The sequence below is a fragment of the Syngnathus scovelli genome, chromosome 4, assembly GCF_024217435.2.
Source record: "Syngnathus scovelli strain Florida chromosome 4, RoL_Ssco_1.2, whole genome shotgun sequence".
NCBI classification, from domain to species: Eukaryota; Metazoa; Chordata; class Actinopteri; order Syngnathiformes; family Syngnathidae; genus Syngnathus; species Syngnathus scovelli.
In genome coordinates, this window is record NC_090850.1 from 15282245 (window position 1) to 15299293 (window position 17049).

The 17049-nt window shown below is 39.6% G+C and overlaps 3 protein-coding genes and 1 long non-coding RNA gene across 8 annotated transcripts; 1 reads left to right on the forward strand and 3 right to left on the reverse strand.

The window, feature by feature from the left end:
* Positions 1–493: 493 nt before the first annotated feature.
* Positions 494–5461, reverse strand: irf8 (interferon regulatory factor 8). Its single transcript, XM_049718674.1, has 9 exons — positions 5298–5461; positions 5038–5222; positions 3541–3724; positions 3350–3450; positions 3221–3278; positions 2940–2987; positions 2182–2577; positions 1992–2107; positions 494–1899 (listed from the first exon to the last, which is right to left on the reverse strand). Exons 2-9 carry the CDS (start codon positions 5206–5208, stop codon positions 1708–1710), a joined length of 1266 nt encoding a protein of 421 aa, XP_049574631.1. The 5' UTR covers positions 5209–5222; positions 5298–5461; the 3' UTR covers positions 494–1707.
* A 639-nt stretch (positions 5462–6100) lies between these two features.
* On the reverse strand, positions 6101–13984 carry dusp22a (dual specificity phosphatase 22a). 4 transcript variants are annotated; one of them, XM_049718681.2, is made up of 8 exons: positions 13932–13984; positions 13737–13816; positions 12756–12789; positions 12291–12373; positions 11406–11455; positions 8589–8663; positions 8220–8391; positions 6101–6898 (listed from the first exon to the last, which is right to left on the reverse strand). In XM_049718681.2, the coding sequence occupies exons 2-8, from the start codon at positions 13755–13757 to the stop codon at positions 6707–6709; spliced, it is 627 nt and encodes a 208-aa protein (XP_049574638.1). In that variant the 5' UTR covers positions 13758–13816; positions 13932–13984; the 3' UTR covers positions 6101–6706. The 4 variants fall into 4 exon arrangements, with proteins under 4 accessions (XP_049574638.1, XP_049574637.1, XP_049574639.1 ...); XM_049718680.2 differs by having other exon boundaries at positions 12756–12863; positions 13932–13949; XM_049718682.1 differs by having other exon boundaries at positions 13927–13945.
* On the forward strand, positions 8279–9867 carry LOC125967518 (uncharacterized). The gene is made up of 2 exons (XR_007480755.2): positions 8279–8415; positions 8844–9867. It is a non-coding gene; the product is annotated as an uncharacterized lncRNA (long non-coding RNA).
* Positions 13985–14286: 302 nt separating the features above from the next.
* Positions 14287–16928, reverse strand: cox4i1 (cytochrome c oxidase subunit 4I1). Of its 2 annotated transcripts, none has more exons than XM_049718687.1 (5): positions 16794–16928; positions 15918–15994; positions 15208–15372; positions 14972–15103; positions 14287–14605 (listed from the first exon to the last, which is right to left on the reverse strand). In XM_049718687.1, exons 2-5 carry the CDS (start codon positions 15991–15993, stop codon positions 14469–14471), a joined length of 510 nt encoding a protein of 169 aa, XP_049574644.1. In that variant the 5' UTR covers position 15994; positions 16794–16928; the 3' UTR covers positions 14287–14468. The 2 variants fall into 2 exon arrangements, with proteins under 2 accessions (XP_049574644.1, XP_049574643.1); XM_049718686.1 differs by having other exon boundaries at positions 15208–15375.
* Positions 16929–17049: the final 121 nt, after the last annotated feature.

Genomic DNA, 17049 nt, shown 5'->3' on the forward strand with positions numbered 1-17049 from the left:
ACACGCCATATGAGTACAGAATATGAATAATTCATATTTACCATGCACAAAGGAAAGGACAGAAAGGACATACTATTGAGTGCTTTTATGCTGAAGTTTTGGTGAATAGTGTCTGCAGTACAGAATGACTGCACTTTGCGTGTACACTGAATGAAGAGACTTCACATGTGCTATGTGGGTGGTGGTTTTTGGGGGTTTTTGTTTTTTGCTTCCTGTGACAACATCCGAAAGGTGTTCCTGTTCGGTAGAATTGAACGCAAACTCCTCTGTAATACAGATGTGGACACGGGTACACACGCACACACACGCACACACACACAAATCAAGCCTCATATCCGCTTATCAAGCATTGGAAACATACAACATGCAGATTTTCTTCCCCTTTGACTGACATACTACTGTAGTCATTTTTTTCAAAGAAATACATATATATCAAAGTCAAGCATACCAAAGTTCAAATGTTCACGATATAATAATACAAAAGAGATTGTAGTTAATTGAAAATATGATTTTAATAAAAAAAAAACATCATAAAAAGGGGATACAAGCACATGACGATAGTAAAACCTATCTCTAATATGCCATCCATTCCAAAATCAAAGTAATAAAATTAGACAAAAAAGAAAAAGCACATATTCGGTCAGTCAAGAAATTTCCTATTTACATTCGGTGCATGACAGGTACCTGGAAATTTCTTCACTGAGTAAAGAACATGTTTGTTCTTTACTCAGTTTTTTGTGTATATGTGAGAAAAATATTTGTGGAGAAAATTAAAAGACCTAAAGAAACAACCATTTAAATCTCAGTATAAAGAAATAATGTGTGTAGTATATATAATGCAATTCCAGATAAGACTCCAAACAGAGAAAGAAAAAGAATGACTTATCAACAATGAAATGCGAACGATATCATTTTTAGAAGTATTGTTATGGTTTGTTCTAAAGCAACAGAGGAGCATTTAGATGCCACCAACTAATTTTGTATTTTAAGATTAGTATTACAATTGAAAGTGAACATTTGATTATTGCTCCTTATATTAGAATAATTATTATGATTATTTTCATGTGTACTTGATTTGATTTGCTTATTTTGCAGCAGGTTGTTTTTGTCACGGTCGGGTGGAGCATGGAGCAGGATGACCAAGTGCAGCTTGGACCAGGGTTTATTGAAGCAACTCAAAAGGCAAACTGACATGACTTAACAAACAATAACTTGACTGACTGACCGGGACGTGAAACAAGAAGACAGCAGGACATGACGGCATCAAGACAGTACGCCAACACCGAACGACAGCAACCAATGATCCGACCGGGAGTGAGGGGCAGACAGGACTTTTATACACGACAGGTAACGAGAGGCAGGTGGGAACAATCACACTGATCATGGGCACACAGGAGGGGAGGGGCGAGCAAACAGACAGAAACCAAGACAACAGACACATAGTGGAGCAGTTGGGGACGAGACCTGACAGTTTTTAAGTGCTCCAGTTGAGTTGAGTTAAAAAAAAAAAAAAGTTATGAAATTCTACGGTCAGTGAGTGCCAGTTTACATGTTCTTCTCTCACTCTATTGTGGAATAATGAAAAGAAGGGTTGGCATATTAAGTCTTCACAACATTTCTTGTATATAATACAAAAATATGGATATTCTTGGCATTGAGAAGAAAGCTCGGTCTGAGAATATGATACCAAAAAAAAAAAAAGAGTGCTCAGGCAGTGATGGGCATATTCTCCCTGTAGCAGGCGGACCTCTGAGGTCCACTGTAGCTGCACAAGTCCTGATAGATGTTGGCCATCTGCTCTGCTGAGATGTCGTCGTACTGCTCCATGTTGGTGCAAAACGACTGCGAGCGGCGTAAATTCACCGCCTCTAGCAGTTGCTGACACTTCACCATCGTGATCTGACACAGAAGGGGCGGAGGAGCAAACACGAAATCATCAAATTAGAGAAAAGTTTAAGAGGTAAACTATGACACTTTTTTTTCCCCCTTACCTGCACAATTATCAGCCTATTCTTGGCAGTGCTGAGATCATGAAGCTCCTCTCCAAAACACAAAGTCACAGTTGGATCGGGAGCTGGAATCTGACCTTCCTGGTGCAGTTGCAGAGCTACGACAGGACACAGAGCAGCTGGTTAGAGTTTCTCCTCGAACTATTTGCGGAGCTTACAAAGAAGGCCTCACCGTGAAAGAACTTGCCAGTATCAAAAATCTTCACCACTGCATCCCTCTCCAGCTTACAAGGCACGGGGCTATAATGCAAGCCCACATCTGCCAGTCCACTCCAGAAGACTCTGCTCTGGCATAGCCTCTTGATGAAAATACCCTCCTGATTGGCCCGCAGCAGGAGCCCTCGCTCCAAGTGGCCCAGCAACTTGTGGGTGACTTGGCGTTGCCGTTCAAACTCGATGAGTTCAGCCGGGGGGAAGTAAACGCTCTGCATGCTGTCGGAGCTGTATGGGGTGCCGCGACCCGGGTGGTGCTGAGCCGGGGAGAGGCGACAGCCCTCGGGATGATTCACCAGTGTGTTGTCCATCAGCTTTCCTCCATAGTAGAATAAGATCATCATTTGAGAGAAAGCTGGAGGACACAAAGTACATCAAAGTATTTAGCTTCTTACTCCCAATACAAATTGATGAAAGTAATTCACATGCAATATGATGATTTTCTGTTAGTTTGCTTTCACTTCCACCAACAACCCAAACTTCTGAATGGGTCCCACAGTGGGGGAAAAAAATTAAAGTTAAAGTTGATTTTGACAATGGCGAACCACAAATAGGCAGGGCTTCTAGAGCCAGTTAGTTATTAACCCTCAAAATGATCACTCACCCTCCCCGATAACTTTGTTTTTCTGTATATATTAGGTTTGAAAATGTTTTTGAAAATATGATTTAAAGTTCCTGCCAAAAATTTTATGTGTGGACATAAGACAAAATAATTACCTGAGCTGAGAGTGCCAGTCGGTAAGGGGTTGTGATGCAGTGAAAAGGCTGCGAATTAAAAAGAGAAGATTTAAGGCTGTACACACCAATCAGTTCATAGACTTGTGTCATTATTTTGCCTCATCATCAGAAATATTTATACAACAACTTAATCATCCTCGTCAGCAAAGTTCAACAGGATGTTAGTCAATTCTTCCATTGGAGAGTTTGACTGAGCGCAAACAACAGCAAATCTCGTGTCTCATCTATAGTTTGTGGTATATTGTCAGTTTTTTCCTTACCACTAGCACTAGTCTGCGGCCAATACTCTGGACTGGCCTGGATCCTGCAGCCTTCTTCCTGTACACACAGAACAATAACGTGTCAAGAAAGGAGTACAAGACAAGGAGAATGAGAAGAAGAAGCTTTACCTCTTTGATGAGGCCCTCGATGTCAGGAGGGCTGCAGTCCATGTCGGTCATGTCGCCAGAGCTGTTGGAAGCAGCTACCGCCATCACTGAGCTCCTTCCATCTGTGGCGCAACAATGGAAGAAAATATTCTTCACGCACTGACCATACAACATAGAGTTTTAGCTTCACAAGATCAAAATCACAAGCTCACGTTTCTGCTCATCCTCTGGTACGATTCTGTAGACTTTATAAGGCTCCGAGATGTCCAGCTGAGATCTTTCGGTCACCTCTTCAAAGTCAGGGCTTTTATTGAGCGCACAGCGCAGTCTGGTCTTCCAAGTTGCAGGTTCTGCCTTGTCGCCTTCCTTGAACTTGCCTTTAAACACGGCCCATGCCTGCATAGACAGTCATATGTTAAAAAATTATTTTCTATTTTCGTAAGGATCATAAAATACGCTTAGTATTTTAAAATTTAGTTACTATGTAAGGTAAGAATATCCATCAATCCATCCATCCATCCTAACCCTAACTCACACTCGTATTAAAACCTGCGGACACTTTAGTACAATAACTCAAGAAACAATTATATTTATACTAAGCTTAAATGAGTTGATGTAATGGTAAATATCTATTTGACCAGGGTACTTTAAAACAGTGATTGCCAACTAGTGTGCCGAGGCACGAGTGTGCTCGGAGAGGTCATCGGGTATTCCACAGTCATTTATCTAGTTTAGATGAAAATTCATTTATTTACTACAAAAAATATGTGTGCTTGCCAACGGCGTAGAGTAACAGGCAGAACAATTAAATGCTCTTCTAATAAATGACCGAAGGTACAGAAATGTATCCACTTGAGATGAGTGTGCTTTAAGAGTTTGTGGCCAGGGTTGCCAAATCCTTTTTCTCCCACCTGTTCAAGCCTTGTTTGTTTAGTAGGGTTTTATTTTGAAGTCTAAGAAGAGAAAACATTGGACCCAGAATGAGCACATTGACAAAAACATTCACAGTGCTAACGTTGAATTCATGTTCGGCTAAAATATGAACAAGTTCATTAACTTTTATCCATTGGACGTGTTCAGGTATAACACCGCTGACCATGTATAGAAAGGTTTTTTTTTTTTAATGATCATGTATAGTAAGACCAAATGTGACTGCTGAGCCCTGATCTTTGATCCATGCGCCTTGAAACCTAATCTTCGACTCCTAACCTTTGAAACTTGACTCTAACCGAAACAAAACGACCATGTACAGTAAGGCTTTTTATTTAAAAAAAAAAAAACAAAAAAACATGAATACTATTTTATTATTTTTAGGAAAACAAAAATACCATGTATATAGTACAGGAAGTGAGGTTTAACAATCAATGTGCACAGCTCAAGCGCAAAATCCCCATTTTATATTTAGCTATTTACATTTTGTGATTGTTTTAGAGAGAACAGCGCGATTATATACAGTTTATTCATTACCCCCCTTTTGAAAATCTTAAACAGGCACTACACGGCCAAATCATCCTGGCTGCAAACCCCACCCTGTAAAAAAATCCCTAATACCATCTGCACCTATAAAAACATGAATTAATGTTTTTTTCACATTTATGTGAACCTAAAAGAAAATATAGTATAAAAACAAACAGTTAAACAAAGGTAATCCTACTAATATAAAATGGCCCATTTTGAGGCAATTAAGTGTTCAAACTGAATGCACCTACCTTAAAAATAGATGCGTCTACTTCTTGGTTGTAATCCTGTTTCCCTGCGTGTTTCCACGGAATTCGGAACATGATTCGGCTTCCATCTTCCCACATGAGCCCAGAGTATTGTCCACTCTGGATCTGCTCAATAAGCCACTGCTTCAGCCTACGACCTCCAGAATTCGACATCGTGTTTGTGTCACCTACACCAAGAAGTTACTCATGTTAGAATTGCAAGGTATCAAAAGAATTCCAAAAGTGAAAGTAAAAGCACTTACAATGAGAAGTTGATGAGCTGTGAGAAGGTAATGAATGATAGCTCTCCACGCATCTCTGTCAGGTTTATTGTTTTGGATGGTAGTGAGTATGCAGACGTCACTGCTGTTCTGACCAATCACTGTCACCGAAGTCGCAACAGGTCGACCCCGCCTACTCCGATATTGTAGTTCTTTAAAAGTGTGGGCATTTACAAGAAACGGTCTGACACAAGTTGCTGCCCACGCCAAAACAATCAGTCACAAGTAAGCTTGTGGCATGGGGAATTTTTGTGTGGACGCCTCCTTTGTCGTTCACCCACTCTGCTCTGAGAACACAAAGTCTTGAATTGCAAGTCAGTAAATCTTGGTAATTTAACATTTGGCCAAGGTGTGATTACTTCATGGCGTGCATTCATTTTTATAAAAATCCTACAAACCCTAAACTGAATAAGTGGCAGGAAAGTTCCAGGACTAATGTCCCACATTTAGAGCTTTGGGGGCGCATTCCACAGAGCCTGGTCAGGTGAGTGGGGAGTTTGCTCCAACAAAGTGACATTCTTGGCCAGGAACTGTCAGAAGATCAGAGAATGTTCTGCAGCCATGTGTTGTCCTGCCACAGGATCTTTTTGTAAACATGCTGGTTGAGTGTCCAGCTCATATTTGAGGGGACAACTCACAGTTTGGGTTAGAAATGCATCTTTTGACAATCTTGGAACTTTTCGGTCAGACATTATCATTAGTATTAGTGGTACTAGATTAATATGTAACAAGTACTTTGTAAAGTCAAAACAATCACATTCATTCTATTGTACAGATATTAATCGTTTCATTTTTTAAAATCCGTTTATTTTTTTTTACAAAACAAAAACAGTAGTGTGCAATACTTGTACCAAGAAAACCACAAGACAATCTACAAACACTACAATGACAAATCAGAGCTTCACTAAAAATCAGGAAGATGGTAGTGTTTGTACTTCCAAGATCCTTCATTAAAACTAAACATTGTACTGTCAACATAGCCTTGTATGAAACACACAAATCAACATACGTTCGTTCATTTTCCACCTTTAGGATTACCTCCATTTTTTGGAATTGACTCATTTACACAAAATTAGTAAAGCAGTAGTTCACCAAAGCAGGTGGTCGACATCCCATGTAATCGGAGGCAAATGACAAATCTTTTAAGGCTGCTGAGCATATTGCAACAGGTCGGGAGGATCACATGGGAGCATGGGTGATGTCATCATGATTAAGGTGCTGAGGCTTTTAGAGTAAGGCGTCTGAGCACTGATGGGCTCGGTGAAGGAAACAAGGGGGTACTAGGGGTGAGGTAGGCATAGCCCGCAGCAAAATCAACCCGGTGCTAAAAAGGTTAGCGTGATGCATAAATTAAGTATTTTGTCGGGTGATTTAGTGGCGGGCCAAGTGTTTCAGCTGCTGCCTTCGGGATGAGCCGGAGTGGGCGGAAGGGAGCACGCGGCCACGTCCTGTTTTATCCAGCGCTGGTCTCCAGCTTGTCTCTGGTTCTCCTGTTGCTCCGTGTATTGGATCAGCAGGGCGCCCACTTGCTCCTGGTCCTTAAACGGACTGGCTTGGAAACTGGACTCCAGCCACGCTCGGTACTGTGGATAGATCGGTATGAATACAATCAATGCTCAGTTAGGCATTATTGTTATCAGTGTGATAAATGACCGGACTCAAATCAAAACACTTGATCATCAAAACACAGCAAATAAAGATTTTGTATTTCCATTGCTTTCTGTGGTCACATAGTTTCTAAATTCTAGTCTATAGCAGTGTGTCCAACTGTTATAATTCCATTACAGTGTATTGAAACTAAAAATGCATCCAGTCCTTGGTATAATTGTAACTGGGGACAAAGATTTGCACGAGCCAGTTGTTTATTGTGGCTCAAGTAATGTACAGAGGCTTTCAAACTTTTATATCATGAACCTTGGTTATTGCAGCCTAAGGAACATCACATTTTATTACATGTAACGTCAGATGACATTTATCCTGATACAAGAAGGAGTTGGCAGGAAGAATCTGTCTTATCTAACAGGTATCCTAAAATCCAGTGGAGTTTATTTTTAATGCGGTTACTGCACCTTTCTAAAGTATCACATACAGTGAATCAATGAACGACACAGGTGACTAAAAGGAAAAAAAATATATAATGTGTCGAATGCAGAGATGTTTCTAATAATTTGGTTACGTGACAAACGATGAGAAAAGGGTCTCAAAAAATGGAGTGCAGTTCAATACAGTTTTCCAATGACAACCTGCAGACTAATACTATTCACATGTCTGGTGACTTACCGTAATTTAAGTATACTATGCATTTCTTTGGATATCACTTTGGAATGAACTTTTAGGATCATTGGAGCCACTGTAACTTTGTGCAGTCACGGGATTCACACTGTACTTGAATGGCATCTAGGTTTTTTTTTTTTTTTTTTAAAAAAACAAACCTTTCTATATTTCGACATGTAAATACATTGAGTTTAAAGGCTAAATATAACTGAAGTGAAACTTGTACTTTGGAAGTGATTCTTTCAAGTAGCACTTGCCTGAATACCACCCCACTTTCAGAATCACTGGTCTCAGGAGTTCCTTATATACAACAACACTGTAAAATTTGCCGTTACAATGCAGATTCTCTCATTTGTACGACTCACATTATAAAGTCATTTCCCCTGTATTCCTCAAAATCATTGCATGCAAGATGCTGACAGTGATGCAAAGCACGTGATGAGCAGTGCCCAGCTATCGCAATCGCAGCAACATCCCCCACCTCCGCGGTTCCCGTTCTCAATGCAACTCAATGCTTGGTCATTGCTACTGCAAGGGAACATTTTCAAGCACTCCATTAATTGAAATGTTGTATTATACAGAAAAAGAAGTGGTCACTTTTGCGAGCTGCTTGCACGGTATATACGGTACCTCTGAGACTTGCGTGGTTTGGTACTCCTGCAGCTGCTCCTGGAAGCCGCAATTGGGCCCAACAAAAGAGCGAACGGCCTTGACGGCGGTGAGACATTCCTCCCAGCTGTAATGGGTGACAGTCATCAGGTAGGCCACCACCATTGTCGTGCTTCGGGAGACACCTGCGAGGCTGAACGACAAACACGCATTTGACGTACGTATACACTACACTGGCCAGTCAAAATATTAGGTACACTTAATATTTGCTTCAAGCTTCCGATAATATTTTGTCGGACTGATGTTCATGATCGTTAATGACTAGATTGCGGTAATATAGAGGCACTTCCGACTCACTCATAAGTGAACATTATGTTAATTATCACTTACCAGTGAACGAGACACGCCCCGCCATTCAGGCGACACTCGTGGATGAAGCGGATGCATTCTTTAAAATGTTGCAACCTGAGAAATTGATGAAAACACTTAAAATGCACACCGTTTCACATCAAATCAGGAAGCGATGGGCTGTAGTTCAAAGCGTACAGTATTGCACAGCTAAAAATAGGATTGCATTATAGGAATTGAGAAATGGCATCTTGAAATGAAACTACATGAATGAGGCCCTGACTTTGTGTGTTGCAGAACTGGTTTATGATACCGGTTGAGGATTCCAATCAAGGGACAACCTAATTTCCTTAAATGGATGTGACGACTCGGCTGCAGAACGGCTGCTCCAACAGAGGCTTTGTGAGCGCCAACGACAAACAAGGAAAGAGCCCTCTTTTGATTCTATAGTGTGAAGACGAAGAAGAGAAAAAAACAGCAGGTCTCTAAAATAATTCATGTTTTAAGCAAGTGAACAAAAATGAAGTCTCAAACAATCCAGAAAAGCAATAAATGTAAGAAAAGGCCCGCAGACATTTGTTGTGTTTGACAATCCTCCTTGCAGACAGTTGGGAAACACTGATAGCGTTTCACATAATCAAGAAGCAGAAGGCTGACCTGGCAGACTCCCGGGACCAGCTGCTGGTTACTCAACAGTAGACAAAGTAACAGTCGGCGGTGAAAATAGACACTTCTTCCTGAGACCCAAAGTCCACTTCAGAATTTGTCTCCTCAGCACTTTGTTCTATCTTCCCAGTACTGATGCTTCCGCTCGTCTTGTTAAATGCGCAGAAAGTCACCATGTGAAAGAGTATTTACGTTTTAACTGGCTGAATCTGGTAAAAAAAGCAACAAAAGGCGCTCGCTCTCACGATGCTGCAGAATTGGAATATCATGGCAAAAGGCAGTCGTATTGAAGTACTGTCTTCATTCTGGATCATTCTCCTGTACTGTACAGTCAATTGCCGTCTTTGTTTATTCCCTCAGAACTAAAATATAACATTTCTCAATCTCAAGCAAGGCATAATGCAGCACAATGGTATGATTCCAATAAATAGACAGCATTTTGTGTCAATACGTCTTTTGGTTGTTTGAGAAAACGTGCTTGGCACACGTTTTCAATCCCCAAAACCCCTTTTTGAGAAATCAAAATTTGTATTAGCATGGTTGAAAAGAATGGCTTTGTAAAGGCAAGTAAAAAAATCATTACCACAACATTGCAATTTTAGTTTATAATAGTTCAATTACAGTTTAAATTAATTCTTTTTTTTTTTTTTTTTTTTCTACGGAGCTAAACGATGTGCCCACAGGAATAATGCTAAAAAAAAAAACACACACACTGATAGATATGAATTAAAAAAATATACTTTGTTATGGAATGCTGTTAACATGCCAAATGGCCATAAAAAGAATTGAGCCACTCAATCAATTAACAAAACGACAACAATATTTCAATCAAATTGAGGAAAAGTGGAAGTGACTGATAGCGAAAGCAAAGTTACTCGAGTCGTGATTATCACACTTCATTAAAAGTTAACAAAACAATAAAATAACATTTTATGTCACGAGATAGAGGGTTACATTTTTCCTTTAAGAATTTTTTCATGAACCCTCTTCCACTGCCTTAGAGTCAGCCTTTCATGCCCATTGCGAGTTAAGTTACCAAATATGTCTCCTTTCCCTATAAAGGGCGACACATCGCCATGTTCGTGTCAATATCAATTTAATAGGGAGAGAAAAAAGGAACTGAAATCAGGGTTGACTTGACATCCGTACCACATTATTGACGTTAGAGCTGCACGAAGCACTAAACGAACAGTAGCTAGGAGCTTATGCAATGGGAGGGGCCTCCTCGCCAGTGGCGAGCACGGCGGGGAGGCAGTTGGCCTCCTGGCTCGGATTAGGCAGAATGGAGATTGTGACAGAGTGGGGCTCATTAAAGCGTAAAGGGTGGTCCAAGGCAACAGCCAGATGTCGCTGAGGTTTCCTTCCTCTGCTGCCTGAGGGAAGGTGCCCGATTGCAACACTGGAGGTCAGAGCTCTCCGGGCCCTTCGGCAACATCCATCCAAGCCACAAAGCTCCATTTCTTATCTACTTGCAGTCGAGCTCTGAGGCAGAAATTCCATTACGTTTAAAAAGATTGAAATAGAAGAGCAAGGGAAAACATTTTGAAAGTCCGCCATGACAGCCAACAAGTGGACAGAGCCTTGGCACTGGTAAGGCTGCTTAAGAAATGCTACTGGAATATAAACCCAGTTGGGCTCTGAGGTCTGCAAAATCGGGTCGATTAGTTGAGCCCGGAGTTCAAAGCAAACTGGTAGGCGGGGCTTGTGCTGTGCGTTCGGTCCAACATGAGTCGAGCGAGAGTTGCATTAACAGAACCTACGTGGAGATGAATATAAACACGGTGACTCATGGGACTACTGCAAGGGTGGAGGGCCAGCTCATGATGCTTTCGACATGAATAAAGTGACAAATGGAATTACACCATCGAGCTCTGTTCGAAACATTGGTAGACAATCACAAAAAAATATACAGTGGTGAATAACAGGAGTAATTTTTTTATGTCATCAGATTTGGCCAACTCATAGAATGATTTGTTGACAATAGGCAAGTTATTAAGTAAGGAAAAAAACAAAACAATACTTTAAAAAAAAAGAGAAAAAATAATAAATAAAATTAAACAATAAAATAAGAATAAATAAAACAAAACCTATTTGATTCAAACCTCTTTGCCTAACCTATCCATCTAAGGTACTTTTAAATATGAGGAAAATGTTAGAAGAAGAGTTGATTGTGCGTGTGTGTTTTCTACTCACAGATTCTGGCTAGAAGCATCTGCTGCATGAATACAAAGGTAAGTCTTGTCCTGCAAATCATCATCATGAGAAAAATACGTTACACGTCAGGGCAGTTGTAACACCCAGAACAAGTTTTTGTAAAACAAATACTGCCTGTTGTGTATGTGTGTTATTGTATGATTAAATTATTATTATGACAACATATCAAACCTTGTCCAACATAACCTACTGTAAATGAATAAGAACCATAAAAGTAATGCATTTTCTGAGAAGACATCTTATTCATATGGTAGACTCAAAATTTGTTTTGTTTTTAAAGGTTAATACCTTCGTGCAAAACATCTTCATAGATGACACCCAAGCTCACAATATAGGCCAGAAATGTTATGTTCTACTTCTGTTTTAAAGATTTATTTGTCAAAAATGAACTTTCTCAGATGAAATAAGCAAACCAAGTCTGTCTCTGAGCTATATTGTGGTTGTCTATTACTTTTAGTTTCCTAGGTACACTCATCACCTGAACGTCATACAAAAGGTTGTGCAAGAAATTCTGCTTTTACGAAATAACCAAATTATTACAAACGGCTTTCAGTAATATGCAGTACAGTTCCACGCCAACAAAATAATCATCACTGTTAAACAACACCCATCTAATAGTGTCAACAAAAAGTCAAATGTAAAACAAATTTAAATGATGGATTGACAATGTTATATCAATATATGATGACATACAATAACATATTAGCTGTGCATATACAACTATGAGTACACTCTTGCACCAACTACAGCTCAACACTTCCCTCTGCTGGTTAAAGAAACCTCAGACTTTTGGAAGTTGTATTGTGTTGAATGTATTTGGTTCAGCAAGTGTTTTGGAGATGATGATACTTGCATTTCACTAACCTCAAATACGGGCCGGGCATTGTTGTACACAGAGAGGATGTGGGTTATGCCATTCTGTGATAGGCTTTGTCGGTTTTCTGCATCTAGATCAAATACAGGGGAAGGGGGTTGCTCACACCATGATTGAGTCACAACACCTGACTTTCAATGGAAATCCTTCTTATTGAATAAGCCACGAACATAAGGAACAATTAAATACACATTTTCCTCTCTCAAACAAAGGAATCAAAATTATATTCATCTTGGTACTGTTGCTTTTTTTGTTTCTAGCAGAGACCACCATCACAACATTTCATGTTAAAATTGGGTCTATGAATTGAGAATAACTTGTGCAAACAGAATAAGCTGTTCATTAGTAGAAAACATTGCAAAAAAGTTAATATTATTCTTCACATTTATAAAAGAAATAAAGTTAAATCCTGCAAAAGGACAACATAAATTACAAGACAAGGACAGCTTTCTTACCTCTTATATTCCCAAGGTACAGGCCATCAACAACCTGTGAAGCACAAGTCACAGACATGTTGTACTCTTCTTAGTCTCTGCATGATAGTCAGGCTTCAAATGGTTCCCCTAAAAAGGAACAAATGTTCCAAGCTGAGCCTGATTGGATTTGAGGCTTAAAGCTTAAGAACCAAGCACAGGAAAGGCAACTATCCCCCCCAGGGACATACAAGGCCTGAAACGCTGAAGTGTCATCCTCAAGGAGTGATGAGAGGCAAAGACACTGGACAAACTCCAAAACAATGGTGCTCAAACTTTTTACAAGTACCACCTCAAAAAATAATTACCTCTCCAGGTACATAATGGTCAAAATAAAAAATAATGCAATTCAAAGTTAAACACAACAGATCTGTGCATGATAAAGGTACCGCAATGGATTAAATAAAATAGTATCAATACAAATTAAAGTAAAAATAGCAGGTTCACTGAAAACAGATGTCTAATATTGATTTGACCCCCATTTGAGTCATCATTCAAGAGTCAGAGGTCAGATGGTGTGAAATTGAGTGAAAACAAAATTGATCTGATTCGGCATATACCAAACATGTCAGTGATTTACTTAATTTCTTCATTTAAACTAGCAACCTAAACTGGAATTGCTTATCAAATTGCTCTTGTGCGAATGAAATCTAAGGCAAACCTGATTCATGCACAGGGTGTTTTTGCTTATCTTGTTGCTTATAGCAATGAAACCAATAGCATTCGCAAATCTCTACACTTGAATCTCGAAAGAAAACTTTTGGTGACTTGTCACGCGTATTTGTGCACTCTGCAACCTTAACGGATGTACCATAAATGTATCACATTGCAGTACTTAGCATGTGTAACAAGTCAACCTTGCACTTGAACATATAATCTCTCAATCGTCTTTACGAAATGGAAGACAAATTTAACACTTCACCCGCAAGAGCAAAGCATGACAAACACTTCTAAATGTAGTACCTTATTCATTCCATTGCCCATGGCGCGGCTAGTCCTTGTGTATGGTGATTATCCGACAGTAGCACGATCGGACTGTGGCTCTAAAATACAAGGCTGGGTAAATTTTCGAATTATTAAATTACATGCATTTATGGGTAAACGACGCAAATAAGTTACAAATACTGAAGGAGAAATAAGCTTGTACTCCTGCCTTACAACGTGAAACGTCGACTTCCGGGATCGTTTTGACGTGAACTAAGTAGTCCATCCGGTAAGTGACGTCACAGGAAGGAACAGCCGTACGTTTAATACAAGCGAGTTAATAGAACGGTGTTATTTGCATGGGTTCTATTTCCAATTGTAACGTATTGCTGACTGGTTATGAATGTGATGTAAGAAAAATACTCAAAATTAATATTGCATAGCAGGCCAGCTTTGTTGCACAGGGGCACGTTTTTGCAGTATACAACAAAGATTTGCCTAAGATAGCCGGAAATGCACTGAGATTTACGATTGTATGTTTTCACAAAATGCTTTGTCCATACACCCCCCCCAACACATACAATGTGGATTCATATTTTTATATTTATTTTATTTCTGTACTATACAATGAACATAGGAGGAAGAGGTCTTCCACAATGACCACACACTGAGGTAATGTGGATGGATAATCAATACAGTAATGCAGGCATTAGTGGATCTTTCCATTGGTTTGCTTTTGATTTCAAATGTGAGACATGGTCCGGTTGTTCTTTACTTCTTCCACTGCTTGTTTTCGTAGTCCCACTTTGATGACAAGCCTTCCACAGGGTTCATTCTCATGTCCAGCATCCTCTGCAGCTCTTTCTCCTTGAACTCAAGCTCAAATGTGTGAGGAACTGGTCCATACACTGAAGACACACAAAAAGTGACTGATAAACAACTGTGTAATTATCAATATTACAGTGGCACCTTGGTTAACGAACACAATCCATTCTGTCAAGTCGGTCCCTATCTGAAATACAATGGTCCCCATAGGAAATAATAAAGGAAATTGAAATCAAAATAAACATTAAAGAATAGATGAGAACAGTTATAATACAGTACAAATTGCATCAAATACACATAAAAAACTATTAAAAAAAAAAAAAAAATTGAACATGAGAACCTTTCGTCAACAAAGGAAAACTTACCGTTAACCGAGGCTCTACTGTATTTTCTTAAAATTTCAGAAAACACAACACTGTATTATTCTAGTTAGAATGTTTACCACTTACCATGCTTCCTCTGCCAGAACACCACAAGCCCAGTGAGGCCAAAGAAGAAAAAGATCCCACCAACCACAGTCTTCCACTGAGACGATCCCTGGTTCATCTCAGCAAAGCTCTGCTTGAAGCTAATGCGATACACTGAATGGGGAGCAATTGAATGAAATGTCAATATGCATGAACGCAACATTTGATTGGTTTCAAGTGTGTCAGGCCAAGATAGAAACGGTGATGCAAAATCTTACATGCGATCTTCTCCTCATTGGAGAGGTCGGTCCATAAGCCTTTCTCCTTCTCCTTGAGTGACTTCTGCTCTGTGCTCAGTTCCTGCACATAGTTGACATCGGGAAGGGGGTTCTCCCGAGTGTCAAAGTAGGCAGGGAGAGTGTAGCTCTCCACTTTTGCGACACCTGCTGGAATGAACACAAAATCCTTAGTCATGGAGATTTAAGAAATGGACTGTATAATAAAACATCTTCTGTAAATTTCAGTTTTGACACCTCCAATCAAAAATGTGTTTAATGTCGCAATAAAAACTTTACCAAAAGAAGTGTAGTATTTACTTGCTTTTTTCCCCAAGTGGACAAAAAACCCCAGCAATTAAGGCAGTGTTTATTGGAAGCTGTGCTCATAGTGCATCAAATAATATACCGCACAAGTCACAATGAAATGAAATTGTATGAATTAACTCAAAATGAGCGATAATTTAGATGATTAGATTTGTTATTTTAAACGACACAGATCTAGCGCTAGCATAATACCACACGTTTAACTTACTGTCAGAATGAAAATGGTTTTTCCTTTGTGATGATTCTCAGTCATTCACAGCATATTAAAGGTTGAAACAACTTTACCATTCTTGCTCTTTGTATTTGTTGTCACTTATTTTTGCCAAATGTTCAAATACACTATTGGCTAACAATAAGTGATATACAATATCATATGCGATAATCACCATGACTGCCGCGTAAGCAAACAGATGTGGAAATGGCACGTTTGCCAACAAGACTCAGGGCTCTGGTTGCCAGCATTCTGCGGAATAAAAATACAACGTACATTACTCATACATAATGTCATGGTTGATATGCAAACATGTTAATATTAAGACACTTCAGGGGCAAACACTTAAACGTAACCTCCACATTAAGAGCACTCGCAATAATATGAAATCAAGACATGAATATTGACAAAGTAATGATGCCCTTGATTGACACCACTAACCATTGTTAGAGACGACTTCAAATAAATGTCTCAGTTGTACCTTTTGAAGTGACGCCTCCGAGAAAACGGCAAGATTACCTCAAGTGCATTAAAAAAGTGGCAATCGTATCATTATAGTATCGCACCGATATTCTAACTCAATCTTTAAATACAAATTTGATGACAATAATAATCAAATGCTGACTTTTAATATTTAGGTTATAGCCGTGATGTCTCGCTAACGTTAGCATTAGCCGCACAGGCAAGGTCAAAGCGCCGCGGCTTCTTTGAATAACATCGGTTTTACAATTGATCGAGTAATACAATATAATATATGATGCGGAACTCAATTCCTTGGTGGAAAGTGTCTTCGCACGAGGCAGTGGGGGGGTAAAACCTGAAAACACGAAGGACGCACCAAGTCACACATCGCTGCTAAATGCTAACAGCTCACGCTAGCTTCAATGGGCTTTGACAAAGTCACCCGTGTGCTGTTGCCAAGAGCAGCCAAAAGTGGCAACACAAGTAAGTACAGTCTGTACATTTCGAAAATGAACATTGATTAATTGAAACGTTTTGAAAAGTGAACATGAACAGGCAAGAAACAAGAAAATATGAATAAAAATCTTACGGGACTATCCTTGCAGCCGCACACCGATATCCTCAAAGGAAGTGCAATCGGCCGGAAGTAGTTAGTTGGTCAAAAAACCTTTCGCCGTTTACGACGATAACGTTGTTTTACGGTACATCGTTTTGGTTAACGGCCGCACCGGTTTTTGACAACCAGCAGTGTGCTCGGAGGACGTATCATAAGATCAAGTTTACGCTTAGCTCACTTGTCTACCTTGTTTCAAACAATCATTTCCGATTGATATAAACGGTATCCC

Coding starts and splice junctions, on each gene's coding strand:
- irf8 (XM_049718674.1), bottom strand. CDS start 5,208: ATGTCGAATTCTGGAGGTCGTAGGCTGAAGCAGTGGCTTATTGAGCAG. Junction 3,725..5,037: donor TAGACGCATCTATTTTTAAG/GTAGGTGCATTC, acceptor CTGTCTATGCAG/GCATGGGCCGTGTTTAAAGG. Junction 3,279..3,349: donor TCGAGGGCCTCATCAAAGAG/GTAAAGCTTCTT, acceptor CTGTGTGTACAG/GAAGAAGGCTGCAGGATCCA.
- dusp22a (XM_049718679.1), bottom strand. CDS start 12,813: ATGTCTGTGACTTGTGCTTCACAGGTTGTTGATGGCCTGTACCTTGGG. Junction 11,456..12,290: donor ATGCCCGGCCCGTATTTGAG/GTTAGTGAAATG, acceptor GATGATTTGCAG/GACAAGACTTACCTTTGTAT. Junction 6,899..8,219: donor AAACCACGCAAGTCTCAGAG/GTACCGTATATA, acceptor ATCTATCCACAG/TACCGAGCGTGGCTGGAGTC.
- cox4i1 (XM_049718686.1), bottom strand. CDS start 15,993: ATGCTGGCAACCAGAGCCCTGAGTCTTGTTGGCAAACGTGCCATTTCC. Junction 15,104..15,207: donor CAATGAGGAGAAGATCGCAT/GTAAGATTTTGC, acceptor CTCCCCATTCAG/TGTATCGCATTAGCTTCAAG. Junction 14,606..14,971: donor GTTCTGGCAGAGGAAGCATG/GTAAGTGGTAAA, acceptor GTGTGTCTTCAG/TGTATGGACCAGTTCCTCAC.